Consider the following 16,963-nt stretch of genomic DNA (forward strand, 5'->3'; position numbering starts at 1 on the left):
AAAATTGAACTTCATGATATATGTAATGAAAATAAAAAATATAACAAAGATAAAGCCAAACTTTTCATAGACAACATCAAAATAACTCAGGTTCCTCACATTAAATTCATAAGGGTCATGGAAATACCATATTGAACTTCTGTATAAAGACCATGAAGGTATCTTAAGTAGAGTTCGTTCACTGGTCAATCATTCCTGTATTCTATTAAAGTGGAATGCAACTGTAAATTGGTTTGACCATCACATTTTTAAAATGCTGTTGAACAGAAGTCCAGCCCTGGTGCACCGGGTGCAGCCTGGAAAAGCGGCTGCAGCAGGATAAATATTGTTAGCAGGAGCTCAGGATGTGTCCTGAAGACATTCCTGATAAGAATCATCCATTAATCTAAGCCAGCACAGGCTCCATCTTAATTGCATAAAAAGTTGTATTTTAATGTGCAGTGAAATGTGCACTAGATCAAAAACTTATGTCAAAATAAAAGAGGCAAAACAAAACATACATGAAAGGTTTTTTTCTCTGTGAACCAACTAAAGCCACAAAAAATCTCGTTTTTGGGGATGAAATGCAATTTCATGGCAAAAAGAAGACCAAAATTGCAGTGTGCCACTTCATCTGCATAAACAACCCCAGCTACACCACTCCATCCACTTTGGCAAGTGGGTTTATTTGGAGACACGAAAGCACCAAAATGGATTTGCGCCCAGTGAAAGTGATAGCGCCACTGCTTTAAAGGCTAATTCAGGCTCTGCATGGTGATAAAGACAGTGTCTCTTATCAGAATTGTCTGTTCATTATCGTCTCGAGGCCCCGATCTCTGTTCCTAGTCATCCTTGTAGTCTGTGGCTCATTATTCATGTAATCCGTGTTCCAGTTGCAGCTTCTCCTGACACCCTGTCTGCATGACGTACTGAGTAAGCCTCCTGGGCTCGGCTCTGTGCAGGCAGGGCTGGGTGGAGGAGGGTTGATTAGGAGAGGGTGAAATGTGGAGCCTCTGCCCCAGCAAACAAGAACAGAGACACAAGCATGTGATGGAGACAAACCCACATCCCCCCCCCCTTCATACGCACCCTGAGGGAGGCACCTGACTCATTCTGAGACGTTTTCCTGAGCGGAAAATCCAGCTGGGGTTTAAGTGCAGGGGTAAAATTTGGGCTTTAAGGGGAGTTAAGCATCACTCAGGGTAGATCAAACCTGTGAAACTATACCCCTGCCACACTTGGGAGGGTTTCTTTGACTCACCTCTTTCTGCGTGTTTCATCAACTTCCCTGCAAAAAGAGATGCAACAATATGTTAGATATTGAACAAGCAATGAACTAATTCTGTCAAAAATGGATCTCCCCCGGGAGCATATAGGTTTTTCATCTTCCAAGTCGAACATTTTTTATTTTGCTCAAATGTTTAGCCTCTGTGACAGTTATTTGTATCTCTATGAAAGGGTTGTTTTCTCAGTAGACTATACAAGATGTCGTATTATACTGTGCTTTAATTCGAGTGATGTGTCCATGGACCCGAACACAGGAAGACATTACATCTGGTAATGTCTCTGCGACTGAATTATTCTTGTCACTTGTCACAGTGTCTTTTTATTAAGCGCTGACCCTCTGTACATACAGAGGATTATATGTATTAGTGATGTAATGATGCTCCCCTGCTTCCTCACTGGTTGTCTTTGATGTGCACCCACAGGGTCAGGGATCATCCAACCAATCGACAGAGGAGAAAACCTTGATTCTTGAGGCCAAATTAAGACACAGTCATTATAGCTCTCCACTTTCAGGCTTCTTTCCTTCAGTTCTCTCTCCCTTGGGAGAAATTCTTCATCTGCAGTCTTCTCTGCAGCTGAGCCGGCTGTGCTGTTGAACCAGAGTAATCCACCGTGTCGACTGTGCATCAGTTGTGGCAAAACTTAAACATTTTCTGTGAGTTGTGTAATTCCAGACATCAAAACAGAACGGTCTGTGCATTTCAAATATTTTGTGTACATTGTGGGGTTGTCAGACACTTCTTAAAGGGGGTTTGCATGTGAAAAAATCTCTGGTATTTTAAAACATGGGTCTTACACTCGTGATTATGAGTATTTTGACTAATGGGTCATGGTAAATTCACACCAGAGATGTTTCTGTACAAGTTTTTTTCTTTCTGATCCTAATACTTGAACCTGCGTGTCGGCTTATATGGTGTAATAATCCAACACCATCATGTAAAATAATAATAATGATAATAATACTTGAACAGCTGTATACTACTAACCTGTATGTATGTGAAATGATTACAGGTCAAACCCTAAATCGGTTAGACTGTGCAGTGTAAAATATTGCTGACATTTTGTAACGACTAACATTACGCTATTTATCAGTAATTGCCAGTTGCTGCACACTGCAGCTCTTTCTGTTGGCTGTTGTTTTAGAGCGGCTAAGAAGAATTGACATCCAGGAAAGCTGTCATTTTGTCCGGATATATCAAATATCAGATCGTTGCAACTGCAAAGACTTGCGTACTTGCCGATACCGAGCCAGTATTTTGGGTAGCATCGGAGGCTTTTCCAATATTGGTTTTGCTATTGCAACAACTCTACTCACACTAGCCACCTCTGTTGTAGAGATTCAGGAAATATGTCTCCTGCAAAACAGTACATATACTGGAGACTAGCAGCACACACCTCCTAAAATACATTAATTTAGAAGTAATTTTGAATTTTACGTTTAATTTCAAATACTTTTCTCCAGTCCAGCCACAACACAGACAATAGCTAGCGGAGAACTAAGTAGGCAAGCTCACTATTTGCTTAGCTACCTTACCTTTTCACCTGCAGTTATGACTTATCGCATCATATATATATTGATTCTGCTTTAACAGAAGGAAACAGATGCTACACTTTACCGTGAAGGCTTGGGTTGCTTTGTTGGGAAGGTGTAACAGTGTGTGTAGATGACTCAAGGCCATGAGTACTTTCACACAGGACGTGAATACGTGGTGAAAAGGTGAAATCATTTCTTTTCAGAACAAGGTAGATTTTTCTGAGCTTTTGCACTGCATATAAAGGCATTAACCAATAATGTTTTACCTATACTCATGGTAGGTAAAAAACGACATAGAGGCTCTGTAGTCCAAACCAAGATAGCAAACTTTATTACTTCTTTCAACCTTGACAAAGGCAGAGCATACCAGATCCACTTATTCAGTTCTTATCTTTCATAATAAAAGCTCTAGATATATACTCCCACTGTAACTGTTCACCAGAGGGAACTCAAATGTCAAGCATTTACGTGAAAGAAAACTCAATAAAATTGCTTACAGTCGATAAGGCCATACAACGCTGCTCTGGGTTAATAGTATCCGAGTAGTTATTGCAAATTTGCATCAATGTCGGCAAATTCGTTCACCTTAAAACCTTTTATTGAGCACCTGTTGCTAATTTGCTTTACTGCCAGTGTGATACGTTTTAATGTGAAATGTCAGTCAGACTCAGAGACGAGCATTTCAAAATAAGAGTCAAACATCTTGGGAAATACTGTTCTTGCTTAGAGTTAGATGTACGATAAAGAGGTAGCTGGAGCCAGCACCTTGTTAGCTTAGCTTAGCATTAAGATGCTAAAACATTCATTAAAACAAGATGTTGTGGTTTAAATGGGGGGTTGTGTCCTGGACTATTTCTTGTCCAGGTGCAGACATTTTGTGGAGTCTGTGCTGTAGTGGTGACAGCGAGGCTCCAGGAGCATAACCCCCTTGTAAAATCGCAACGTGTTGTTTATCGTATGACAAAACCAACAGACAAGATATACTGTGTAAATTGGTGAACTGTGAAATGCAGTTAGGTAGATTTAATTATCTTTGGCAGAGCTAGGCTCGCTGTTTCTGCTGTTTCTGCTGTTTCTTGTTTTTGCACTAATTAAGCTAATTAGCTGCTGGTGCTAATTAAGCTAACTTTCTGCTAGCCTCATATTTACTATACAAAGATGAGAGATAGCATCTTCTCACCTCACACTCAGCAAGAAAGCAAATACGCATATTTCCCAAAATGTTGAAAGTATTCATTAATTTATGTAAAATTAATTTTATTTGGAAAGTTTTAAGAGACTTGTGCAGCTACTAAAAAACGTTGCCAGAGTTGCATTTCCTTTATCTTTACAATTAAGGTGGTTTGTGCAACGTTAGCAGGACTCAGTAGCCAAAATGGCCACACTTATGAGTGTAAGACCCAGGTTGAAAAATACTGGATTTCCCTTTACATTCTTGCTGCTCACCTGAAAGAAAAAAACATTACACACCTGTGTCTGCCGTGAAGGTTCAAGCTTTCTCTAAATCATGCCACCTGAGGAGTTAAGAGGCAGCAGCCGGGTCTGTCACGCTTTGCCTCAGCAATATGACAAATCCTCACCCTTAAACCCCTTCAACGAGACATGCGTCAACATGGAGCATGTGATTCTCTCCTCCCACCTACTGTTTTTTTTTTTTTTTTGGTAAGTCAAGAAACATTCAGGAGAGGAATTAGACAAAAGGCCATGGCCATGAATACAAATGATGGCTTTGGAATTTGAAGTGGCTACACTGAATTCATGTATCACGAGAAGGAGAAAAGAGATATGACTCAGAGCGCTTCATCTAACCACAAATGGACTCTATCTATGTGACTCCTATATTGCCAGTTTCTATTTTAGAATACTTATATCGGAATCAAGAGTGTCTGATAGCAGTTGTCTGGGAAAGGCGGGTGTAGCCCCGGGGTTTGTGGTCTTGTCTGACACCGTCTTTGGAAACAATTCCCAGCAAGGTGGACTAGAGAGGGGACTAAAGTGTCATGGGAAATGGGGCCATATGTCCAACTAGATTTTCAGTGTTTCACCGCAATTCGACGGCTGAAATGAAATATGAGCCGTTGTGGCAGAGTGAGGAGTTCTCAGGGTGTTGTCTGTATTTGAAAAGCAGGTGTTGTTTTGTGAATCCCAAATCTCCTTTCTCATCTCCCACCTCGGTCCTGTGTGCCTCTCAGTTCTGATGGGCGGTCATGTCCTGCATTTGTGAATTTTAGGCAGCAACACCGGATGCTTTACAAATTTAGGGGATGTGGGAATGGAAATTTGAAGTGTTGTCTTTGTACAGTGCAAGCTCAATTAGTAGAGAGGCATGTGCATGGACAGTGAAGTTTACTGTTGTTTTATGTAATACATGAAAGGTTTACCACAGTGGTCTCTTGATTTTTTTTGTTAAGCTAATTTTATTCCTTGGCTAGAAATCAAAAAGTTCCTCTGAGCACATTAGAAATACTGCAATAAAGAACAAAGGGGTTGGAAAAAAGAAGCAAAATATTGATGATGCTTTGTTCCCGTATATTACAAATTCAAATATGTTTTTCACTTTTTTATCCTACTTTATGAATTCCCATTGAAAATGTCCACTAGAGCAAAACATGCTGTAAGACCACTCTGTCGCTCCGGATATTGGATTACGGAGGCATCCCCCGCTGTTGGAGGAAAAGCTTGACTCTAAGATCTGCGCTTTCTTCCAAAGATGTTGGCTACCAGTAATATCAGGAATAAAACAACATAAAAAGACAAACAATCTTGAAGTACTCCTGCTGTGACCACGGTGGGGGCACTCTTATTTGACTAAAGGCTACACCCTCCTTTATGCTGGAGAGAAAGCGTCCCTGTCAAACCCAAGCCCAGAACAATGGGGGCCAGCCTTGGGGAAACAGGGCCATTTGCATGCAGCTGTTTGCCGTTTCCAGGACCACAAAGGCCAATCAAAGAAACCTTAATGGAGGATGACAAGCGTCAACCAACGCCTTTGCTCTCTGTCTGTGCCAGCCCTCGCCACTCTGTCTACCCTCCCAAAAAATGGCCTAGTTTTTTTTTTCTTTCTTTAGGACTGATCAAACATTCCTCCAGTTCTTTCTCCCACTGTCTGATGCCCTGACGGAGTGGAGTTTGTCAGGTTAAAGGTCGTTCACGACTGCTAACGCACGCAGCAGCAAAGATGAACCTCAACATGTGTGTTACGGTCTCGCAGTTGCCAAATGGCAATATCTCAACACCAAAACCTCCATTATGTTTTCGTTTCATCTCAGGGGTTTTTAAAAGCCACCCAGTGTAACTCTGTGGATGGTTTTGGGTGCACCCATCTGAGCCACAGTACCACTTCCAATTTCAAGGGTGTTGATAGAAAACAAAATATGTATTATGAGAAAGGGGGGAGTTGTCGCCAGTGAATTATAGGCTTTCAACTGGAGAAGAAGAGAAACTCCCAGAATGCAACATATTGAGAAGCAGTCCTGGGCTCTTGCTTTGCTCTCTTGAGCTCAATAGACGGCTTAGCAGGCAGGTCAGGGGGAGGAATCTGAAAAGCTACTTTCCTCACAGTCACTCACTGACCAGAATGCATGATAAGGCTTCGTGTCAACAAGGCCAGGAATGGGGATCACAGCCAATTATGGCTAAGTCAGAGTGGTTACCATGGCAATTGGACTAAATGGTGATATAAAGCATTATTCAATTCCCTCACTGATTTTGTGATTTAATGTTAATCTAAGGTACAGACACAGAGAGAGCAGGCCATTCTCTTCCTTCCCCTTTTTTTACACACACGCAGGGATCGTGTTATGGATTTTTTCCTGCAGTTTTCTTGACACCGTTTTCCCTGCAGCTGGTGCCCTTCTGTCGCAGTCTTCAACTGCTGCAAAGTCGAGCAGTCAAACAAAGCACAGAACGCGAGATGAAAAGCTTTTCATACCTCCCTAAGACATTGACATTTGTGCACACAAACAATCCTCCTCTCTTTCCAAAATCTCGCAAAACTTGTTTAAACCAAGAAAATCAACACGGAAGAATACCTACATCCAGAAACCTTTGTTGTCACAAGGTTTTCATTTCTTAGCTGTGCTTAAATCCGAAGATCTTAAGCAACATCCAGTTAAGTCGACCAAAAATACATTCCCTTAAATTCAGCTCTCCTCCTACAGAGCAAAAAAGCTCCTTTATATGTATTTTAACTTTTTAGACAGATTTGTCATTACTTGCCCAATTACAAGTTGACAAGACAGTCATTAATGAGGCCGAGACTATCCGCAGTTTGGAGAAGAAGCAATTTGTTCTTTAGGCCGCCAGTACAGTCTAGATACTCCCCCTAATTGATGCAGTGTTAGCCTATGACCAGAGAGATCTATACGGGCAGGGAGGAGGAGGCTGGCGAGGCACAGGCCCAATCAATCGCCAGGCTTGTGTTGACAGCAGCATGCCATCATGCCATAGTGGTCTGATAGATGGTCAGTCGCCGGTGGACAGCCAGTGAAAAGGAGGTTACGAAGGCAGATGGCGTGTGCATGTGTGTGTCCGTGAGGGTGTTTTAGCCGAAAGACGGTCTCTCCGCTCAGAATTTTAAAACCCCATGAAATGCATTCTTTCTGTCTGCTGTCTGTGGCTGCCGTGATAAACCCGTCACTCCTTCCATGAGGAATGGCAGGCGGGACGATCATTAGTCTTCGCAGTAAAGCCGGCGACTTCACTCTGTGTTTTATCATCCGCCATTCTGGACAGGTTTTCTGAAAGGTTTGGGTAATTGTAGTGGTTATTGGAATAGATGGAGTGACCCCACAGCCCTCCACTTATGGTTCGGCTACACTGACGTCTCCTAATGAGGTGATAAACAGTCCAGCTAAGCAGAATCTACTGGCCATTAGACAGATCATGGCACTATAATGAAATGTCTAGTGGCCGAATGCCAGAGAATTTATACCATTAGTTTCATATTTTGTTATACTGCTACCACTACTACTGCGTGCAGAAGTTTCTCCTAATATGGGATGACTTCAACATTATATTCTCAACAATGTTTCACAGATGTCTGTGTTTTCTCCCCATTTTTTCTGTTTGCTAGTGTGACATGTGCAGACTGACATAGAATATCATTATAAGTGAGCCAGGCGCAGCAGGCTGAAATGACTAGCAGACATGTGGGTCGGGGGGTTTCAGGGTAGGAATTTCAAGCCGGAACCACTTCAACTTTGAGCAGTTCAAACAATGCTAATTGCGTCAGGCCCTGACTGTCAGAAGTGTGAGGATAATTAGAGTGAGGGGGCAAAATGAACCCGAGGTGGTAAGTGTTAGTACATGACAATGCTCGGGAGCCAATGGGAGCATGGAAAAGGCAACAGGCTGAAAGGAGGGCTAATTAGGAGAGAGAAGTGCAGAAAATACAAATGGTAGCTGCCCCCTCGGGGACCCACTATTGCTGCAAACAACGCCGATTATTGACAGTTCATGCAGTGCTCTGCTTGCACTTCTTAAATGGAACACATTTGCATGTTCTACTTAGATTTTACCTAATTGTTTTTTCACAATTGCAGACTTGCAGACAATTTTTTTTTAACTTTGGATCATTTCAGCCCCGGATAATGGATTTCTTTCTTCCTTTTTTTTTTTATTGCTTCTCTCTCTCCTTGCAGATCTGCATATCTGTTCCACCCTATTTGTGACATGACATTTCATTACTTAGAGAAAGGAAATACAAAGGAATAACCTATTTCATTGCAATTTGCTGAAGGAGTGGGGGACATATTAGAGTGAAATAGTTAATTTTCCCCCAAAGTAGAGCTATTTGGCTGTGCTCCCATCTGCTGTGTTCCATGTATGGATTTTTCCTCCTGTGTGGACTCCAGACTCTTCGATCGCCGACACTGTAAAATGGATTGTATTACACTCCATTCTGCCGGGATTCTGCCTTTTTTCTCTATCTGTCTTGTGAGCAAGTAAAGCAAAAGAAACAAATGAGGGGGCTTGTACGACTGTAAAACAAACTATTCTCGGTCCAGATAGGTTTGGCTCCGTGGTGGATGTTCTCTAGGTGGAGGCCTTCCTGATGCTCTGTAGCCTTTGTGTTTGCTCAAGAATTTATGAGGTTACCATTGGTCTCCGATGACTTAGATTTGATGTCTTAGCCAACATCCAAGACCACAGAGAGATGGAGAGATGAATTGTTTCGTCTTTCTCCATTCCTGTATCGCGTGTAATGGCCCGTCTGTTTAAAACTGTGGTAAACATTGGACTGCTGTTGCCTATTTATTTTGTGCCAGTGGATTTTTAACTGCATGATGTGTGGTCTTTATTGTATTGAAGCAGTGATCCTTTTAACTCATTAGTTTTATGATTTGACTAAAGTCCCTGTCTCTGTGTCTCTGTCAGGGTTCAGCCGTGCAGCCTTGCCTTTCGGGCTGGTCAGGAGGGAGCTCTCATGTGAAGGATATGCAATTGATCTCCGCTGCCCGGGGAGTGATGTCATTATGATCGAGACGGCCAACTACGGCCGAACCGACGACAAGATCTGTGACGCTGACCCATTCCAGATGGAGAACGTCAACTGCTACCTCCCCGATGCCTACAAGATTATATCACAAAGGTAAAACGCTGGGGAGAGGAGGGATCTTATTTCACAAACATAACCAGGAGCTGGCAAAGTACGGACTCTCTCTTTTTTTTTTTTTTTTCCCTCTTCCTCCCTCTGCGCCTAACATGTCTGCACACAAAGGAAACGTTTAAATTATCACCCTGCTCGTGCAGCCACCTACATACCGGACAATTAATCAACATCTCACACCTTTTAAATTTTTCTTTATTCCCTCATTGACTAGATTATGTAGGTGGCATTTTAACATTCAGAAAACTGGGGCGCAGATTAATTCTTGACAGGCAGAAATTGACATCCGTGTGGCGGAGCTCTTCACACCAGCTGCGCGTTGTTGCTGCTGTTTGAGTCATAATCAGTGTAGCTCAGAGAGACTGCGAGTCACACGAACACCCTCTTAATTCCCTATCTGGAACATTGGGCTTGCTTTGTTCAAACACTTGTACTGCATTGAAGTGGCTGTGCCTCAGGTAGCGAGCAGTGCCCATCATCGTGCCTTTTATCCCGTTTACCCTCTCGCAGGATGCTGCTTTGCTGTCAAACGACAGCACAGCAACACTTCAACTCAACTGCTGCCTACCCCTAGAGGTGTGTGTATTTTTAAAGGGCACTGGATGAACTATTCATAAATAGTAACCAGCACAGTTCATCTTCTAATGCACTGCTCTGTCCTAACCTGGCCCCCCTTAGGCTAGCTTCTGAGCATCATCGCCCACCATCTCGCTCCTCTGGGTCTTTTCCCTCATTCACTTCTGTATTTACTCCCATGAGATGCAGCACAACAGAATAGCTCAGGAATAGAACAAGTGCTACTGTCTTTACTCTGTCTTTCTACATTTGCAGCCAAGTCCCTGTACTCTTATACAGTAAAACATCGCTGACAGTGTCCATGCCCCTTGGTTTGACTGCAACCTGCTACACTGTGCACCACATCTGTTGACAAGTCAGACTCTCCCTTGCTGGAGCTGCACTTCAAACTTATCTCCATGGAAGATTCCCTGGAGGCAGTGTGCGAGCGAAAGCTTTGAGACAACTCCGCACCACAAGCCCTTCACCAGAATTATTCTAATGATTCAGATCAGAGGAAATGGGCTCCTGACCGTAATTAAGGTTGATGCGATAACCAGGGATGTTAAAGCAGTCACAAAGCTTCGGGAGACCCTAATCAGTCCTCCTTCAGTCTGCAATACACTAAAACAAGGAGGATGTTTAAACGGCGCTACATTAAGACACAACTCCCTGCCAGTGTTGGGGAAGATTAACAAAAGGCAATAGCACGGCAGACAGATAAACAAACATATTAAACAAGATTGGGAAGATAGAAACAGTGGGAAGTCTGCCGCACAGAGTGGCAGTTTTGTTGGTTTGGAAATTGCGTCGAAAAGTATTCATCAGCAGCCACAACAAAAGCAACTAGACAAGAAGCAAATGGCTTGATTTTCAACGACATCTACATCAAAGTGTTTTGTCAAGTAAAATGTTTGGTTGTTGATGAAAAAAAAATAAGTTGCTGGATGAAAAATGTATAAAGAAACTGATGGAAACTCAGGTAACAGGGCCTGTTTAATATTCAGGCGATGGTTCTCTCAGAGCTGTACTGTAAATGGACGATATGTCCGACCTCTCTCTCTAGCAGCTTTGTTTCCTCCATCTCTCTGTTTTCTACCACCATAAGTTCAAAAACTATTTGCACACAAGAAGCTAATCTAAATAAGGCTGTTTTGCTGACTTACATTACCTCGTTTCATTGGCCACCCATTCTCTGACCCTGTGAGACTAACACAATAAATGTTTTCCCTGGTCAGAGGTGCAGCGCTCAGACAGAAAGCAAGCAGGATTCAAACACTTTACTGCCATGAGATTGTGCTCAGTGCAATAGAGATTACATGCAGCGATTTCAGCGGCAGTTTAAAACAGAGGAAGCGTGTCTAAATGCTTAGCAACAAACCCCCCCTTTTTTCCAAAGGATCTAAAAATTGCAGTCCAAGAAATGCTAGAGTGAATTCCTACAATGGGAAAGAAATTAGCAGTGGTGGAAGAAGTATTACGATTTTTTACTTAAAGGGACAGTTCACCCCAAAATCACAAATACATATTTTTCTCCTGACCTGTAGTGCTGTTTATCAGTCTAGATTGTTTTAGTGTGAGTTGTTCAGTGTTGGGGATATCGGCAGTAGAGATGTCTCCCTTCTCTCCAATATAATGGAACTAGATAGCGCTTGGCGTGTGGTGCTCAAAGTGCCAGGAAAAAACACTTAAGAATACAATTACAGTGTTTCTTTCAAGAAATCATTGGTTACTGCAAATAATCCCCAGACATTGTTGCAAGCAGTTTTATGTAGGAACTATTTTTTTCACCGAACTACTCCCGCCAGCAGAAAGAAACATGGATTCACTCATGGAAGAGGTTCGTGCTCATGACAGCGTGAGATGTAAACATTAATGGCGTCCTCCCTGACTGAGCTGTAACGTTAGCGATCTCAGTGGTGCTAGCTGAGTTAGCAATAGAGACACGATTTAGTCTGCACGGTGATACGGTTGGTGGGTGTAGTTCGGGAGAAAGAAAATAGTTCCTACATGAAACTGCTCACAACAAGGTCTGTGGATTATCTTGAGTAACCAGGTCATGATTTCTGGAAAGAGACATCGATGTTGAGTTTTTCAAATTTTGATTTTTTGGCGCTTTTCTAGTTTCATTATATTCAAGAGTAGTTAGACATCCCTACGGATTATATCACCAACACTCTGCAAAACAATCCAGATTGATAAAAAGAACCACAGGTAAAAGGACAAAAATGTATTTTTGATTTTGGCGTGCGCTCTTCCTTTGAATGTGCCTACATTTTTATATTAACAATGGATCAAATAACCTCGTCTAATATGCATGTGCGTCATCTGTAATGACAGACACACAGAGAGTCATTTAGTCACTCTCATCTGCAGTTCCCCTCAGCTTTAACATCCTCCAGCTCATTATTTTGGTTTTCTGTCTTGCAACTTTAATGTTTTGGTTCAGTTTCACAGCTCTCATTAGACTCAGCTAAAGCAGGTGTCTGTTTTAGTGAGAGAGCTCTGATAAACTGACTGTGCGTTACCTGCTCTGCACCAGTCCAGCAACATCAGACAGAGTTTACCAGCTGGTGAACATAGCGGAGCATTTAGCAGCTGAGGAGCCAGATATTTTTCTTTGTGGTGGAGACCAAAACAGAGCAAAAAGCAATGTGAATATTGGACTTAAATTCATCAGTAAAAACACAAATCAAAATGAATGCTAAGGTTGCTCCATATCTTCTGGCTATGTAAGTAGGTAATTGTTTGCAAATACATTAGCCATATTATCTGAATATGTCAATGTTGTGTTTGTAATTACAGCAAAATTGTGTGTTTAAGTTAAAACAGCAAGAAGTATTAACTAGAAAAGCACTCGGAGAGCGCAGACCTCCGCCAAGCAGCTCGGATTTCCCGCCATTTTATTATTTTATCCACTTAGCTTGAACCGATCACCAAATTTTATCAACCTTTCCTGAAAATTTCATCAAAATCTGTTCAGAACTTTTTGCGTTATTGTTCAGACAAACAGACAAACGCCAGCGAAAACATAACCTCCTTGGCGGAGCTAACAGTGTACTGTAGTATCAAAAATTAAAACAACAACCTATCCCCGAAAAACGGTTCGTTAGCGAATGATGTTACATACTTAACGAATGATGTTACATACTTAACGCAAAATCACATAGATGAAGTTTAGGAAAGTAAAATGACATAGGTTAAGTTCAGGGGGAAAACAAACATGAGAACGTACATGAAAATAACTCGAAGATAACTTGGTTTCACACTGTCCTGATTCACCATCTGCATCCACATTCACCAACCTAACCTGCTTCCTTTCTTGAACTTTAGCTCTTTATCAGACTTCCTTCTTTATTCCCATCAGCGTATTGGTTATGTGATTGCAGCCTTCCTGATTACGTGATTTATTGTGGTTGGGTTTATATACAAATTGTGATGCATTGCTTTTTGTACGTACAAGCAGTGCAAGACCTGAAAACCACCGTGATGCTGAATGGCTCCTTTCAAAGTCTATATTATTACATGAATTTTGTCATTGGATTATTATCACTGACGCACCGGCATGTAAGTGACATTTCAGTGCTGTAGGCAGTGGAAGTGGAGCAAATATTATTCAATATACATATTTTTTTATGATAAAGCATAAAAATATATTATGTTAAATTAGCTCATCATGTGTTTTGTATGTTAAATCGTAACCAGCAGAGTTACAATACCTGGCACTTAAATGCAGTGGGCTAGATAACATCATTTTCCTCTGAAAAAATGAAATGGAGTAAAAGCAGAAAGTAGCATAAAATGAAATTCACAAGTAAATGACAAATATCTCAAAATTGTACACAAGTTGAGTGCTTGAGTGAAAGTACTGCTATTCAGAGCTGGTGTCAGTCAGACTTATAAACCCCTGAATTAAATCGACTATCTCTGGGTATATTTGGAGTGATTCTATAGCGCTCGTCTGCCGTCAGTCAGCTCACATTTGGATGCAGTGACCCCTGTCCCTCTCGGCAGCTCTCACTGCAGTGGAGCCATAAAAGTGAATCTCTTAAGTGCAGCTGGCACCGTACGGTCAGTGATGTTTGAGCTGATGCTATTTGTTAACTTCATAATGGACTTTGCGCCTTTTTATTCATATGTAATGTTTAATAATCCATTAGTTTCAAGGGGAAGGCTTTTGTTATGAAAATGCATAGCTGGATTTAAAGTGCAGATTGAAAAGCAGAGTCTCTTTCTGGTTAATGTACATACATTTACCTTTTTATTCATGACTTTAACATCCCGCATAGCCAAAAGTGCAGAGTCAAGGCTTTGTGTGGTTGTTGTGCAGCATAGTCCCATTTTGCAGCAACAGAAAGCCTCTTGAATTACTAACGATGCTCTGAAAGTCATGTCCAATGTTGAAATGTATGTCCAACTTGCATGACTGCCACTGACCTTCTGAAATATTTATCTCAGGCTTGCAAATTGTTGAATGTCCTATATTGGTGCCAATTTCTTCTTGTTTGCCTCTGTTACTGCTGACATTATTCTCAATCCCTCGGCCTCAAGAGAACTTGATTGAAGTGGAGCCAATTTCACCCTATACAGTATTTACACAAACTCAGTCATCTGCTGTTCTCTTTTTTCCCCCTCTCCCTCTATACTTGAACTTTTGTAGCACCCAGAAACATCTGCAAACACACACAAACTTTGCAGTTCACACATCAGACTGTTAACCCACTGAGGGACATTATTTCATACTGGAGGTAGGGCTGGGCGATACGGAGCAGTTCAAATATAACAATATTTTTGACCCAGTACCTTGAGATTGTGACAGTATTGTAGAGTTGACCATTAGTGCTTTCACAAAATATTTGCAAGATGAAAATTTTGATAAATAATCATCATTAAAATGGATATAATGACTAAGTGGTTAAAGACAAATAATAGAACAGCTAGAACAGTCTGCAGGGTTCCCACGAATAGCTACGAAATCAGAAAAAACTCTTTTCCATACGTTCCCTTGTTACTAATTTAAAATCTAGTGCTGCTGTTGAATGTCACTAGTATTACGTGATGCACAAAGACCAGACCGGCATTGCATCATCGTCAAGGCCGTGTCCCCTTTTGGGGGAAAGAAACTCTCTGTTGCATAAGGGGAGAAACTGGAAGATGTCGAAAAGCTGTTGTGTGGCCAGTTAACCAAGGCTTTCACACTGAGATGTGAGGCATTTAATACACTGAATATTCACTGTCACGCAAGTAAATCACTAAATGATGCTGGTGACAGTTACCACTGATGGATAGCTAATGATGACTTGAGTGGAAGGCTGCTGGAGTACAGTTATACAGTTCAGCAGCATCACACTGTCTCCAACATCTCAGCCTATAGATTAAATAGTTGGGTATTAACAGGTTTGTTATTTACAGGTGACACTTAGGCCCCGTTTCCACTGTGAAAAGTTGTTGATGGTACCAATGGGACCGTTCTGTACCGTCCCCATTTTTGGTCCCCCCTCTGTTGGGGTACCTAGCACACAGATCTGGTACTAACAGGTGGAGCTGTGAACACTGCAGTCTGATTGGTCAGTAGAGGACGGTCACTCTGCTCAGGGCTGAGTTGTGTCTGGTTTTGAGGCTCATGTAACCACTGTTCATACTGTGGAGAGTTTTATTAGTAGATTGTAACTGTAAAATGAAAGGATGTTTTGCTGCCTCTTGCAGCAGCAAACTAAAAACTAAATTCACTGGGCCGCCTGCCGACAACTTTTAAGGTTGTTACTCTATACATGAGATGACGACGTGAATTCATCAGCACACCTAAAGTTTCACCGTGACAACTTTGACCATCACTTTAGTTTTTATATGACATACACTTTTAGTAAAGAGTGGATCTTCAAGTGTTAATATATATTAATTTCGTCTGGGTTATGTGAGCTGCATATATTCTAATCCTCTCTCGGAGAAAAAAGAAGCATTATGGAGCGTCGTTCCTGTGGGCTACAGCAACACTAAACCCCCGAGCTTGTCTTAGAAGGACTAAATGCACAAACCCGCTATTTTTAAATATCCCATGGAGAGAGACTCTCACTGCAGCCTGTTTTATTTTGTTCCAAAAATGTCAGCGTGTACTCAGTTCTGTGGACGATAAACGAGGGGCAAACTTCTGTGTCACTGGTGATGAGGAAATACAGTGAATGCTGGACGGAGCAGTGAGTGACAACAACCCCGCCCACATTTAAGGGAACTGTTTGCGGTGGAAACGCTAGGGTCTAGGTACCATGTCTGAAGGGTTACTCTTGGCTCCAAAGGTACCATACCAAAAGTGTTCGGTGGAAATGGGGCTTCAGCCTCACAATACCTGGGGATTCAATAAAACATACATATGCGATTGAATTGCTAGGCATTGTGATCCGGATATCTAGACATTTATAGATGTCCAGATAATAAACTGAAAAGGATATGATGGCGATCAACCATCACATATTAAGGTATAGCATACGCTCAGGTTGAGGCAAAGTCGCAAAATAGGGATTAGACATGTCAATAAAACAAACATTCGTTTAACAAGAAGTAAATTCATACAAACTTGTCAAAATTATAATCATCAAATTGCATTGACATCTACAGATTCTGTGGTTTTCTATCTCCAGAACAGCAACACTGACATTTTGCAAAGTAACCATATGTGCCGGTCTGGTCTTTTGGCATATACAGCTAGTTGGTAGCAGGAATGTCTTTTGAGCAAGTAAAGTAAGCAATGCTAGCAGTTTGCTGATCCACAAATGTCTGGGAGGTACATATTTAATTATCTATGGCTGTATCGCTGCATAAGGCCCACCCATTTTAAACTGCTTCAATAACGTCAAGGAAATGGGCTAAAATAGCATGTAAAATTCATTGTTAAAAATGTGTGGGAACCCTGAGTCTGGTAAGTTCAGAAAATTCCATCACTGTACTGTAATGCAGCTTTTAAAACCAGGAAAAGACAACACTCACAATAGGAAATCCAAAAT

General features: G+C 41.6%; 1 protein-coding gene across 5 annotated transcripts in view; it reads left to right on the plus strand.

Moving 5' to 3' along the window:
• LOC126409092 (adhesion G protein-coupled receptor L2-like) overlaps nt 1-16,963 on the plus strand; it is a 115,791-nt gene that overhangs the window by 37,282 nt on the left and 61,546 nt on the right. For all 5 annotated transcript variants that reach the window (XM_050075003.1, XM_050075006.1, XM_050075007.1 and 2 more), the window contains exon 3: nt 9,179-9,392. In XM_050075003.1, the coding sequence (XP_049930960.1) occupies nt 9,179-9,392 (214 nt within the window). The remainder of the gene's footprint in view (nt 1-9,178; nt 9,393-16,963) is intronic.

The sequence above is a fragment of the Epinephelus moara genome, chromosome 21 (genome assembly GCF_006386435.1).
Source record: "Epinephelus moara isolate mb chromosome 21, YSFRI_EMoa_1.0, whole genome shotgun sequence".
Lineage (NCBI taxonomy): Eukaryota > Metazoa > Chordata > Actinopteri > Perciformes > Serranidae > Epinephelus > Epinephelus moara.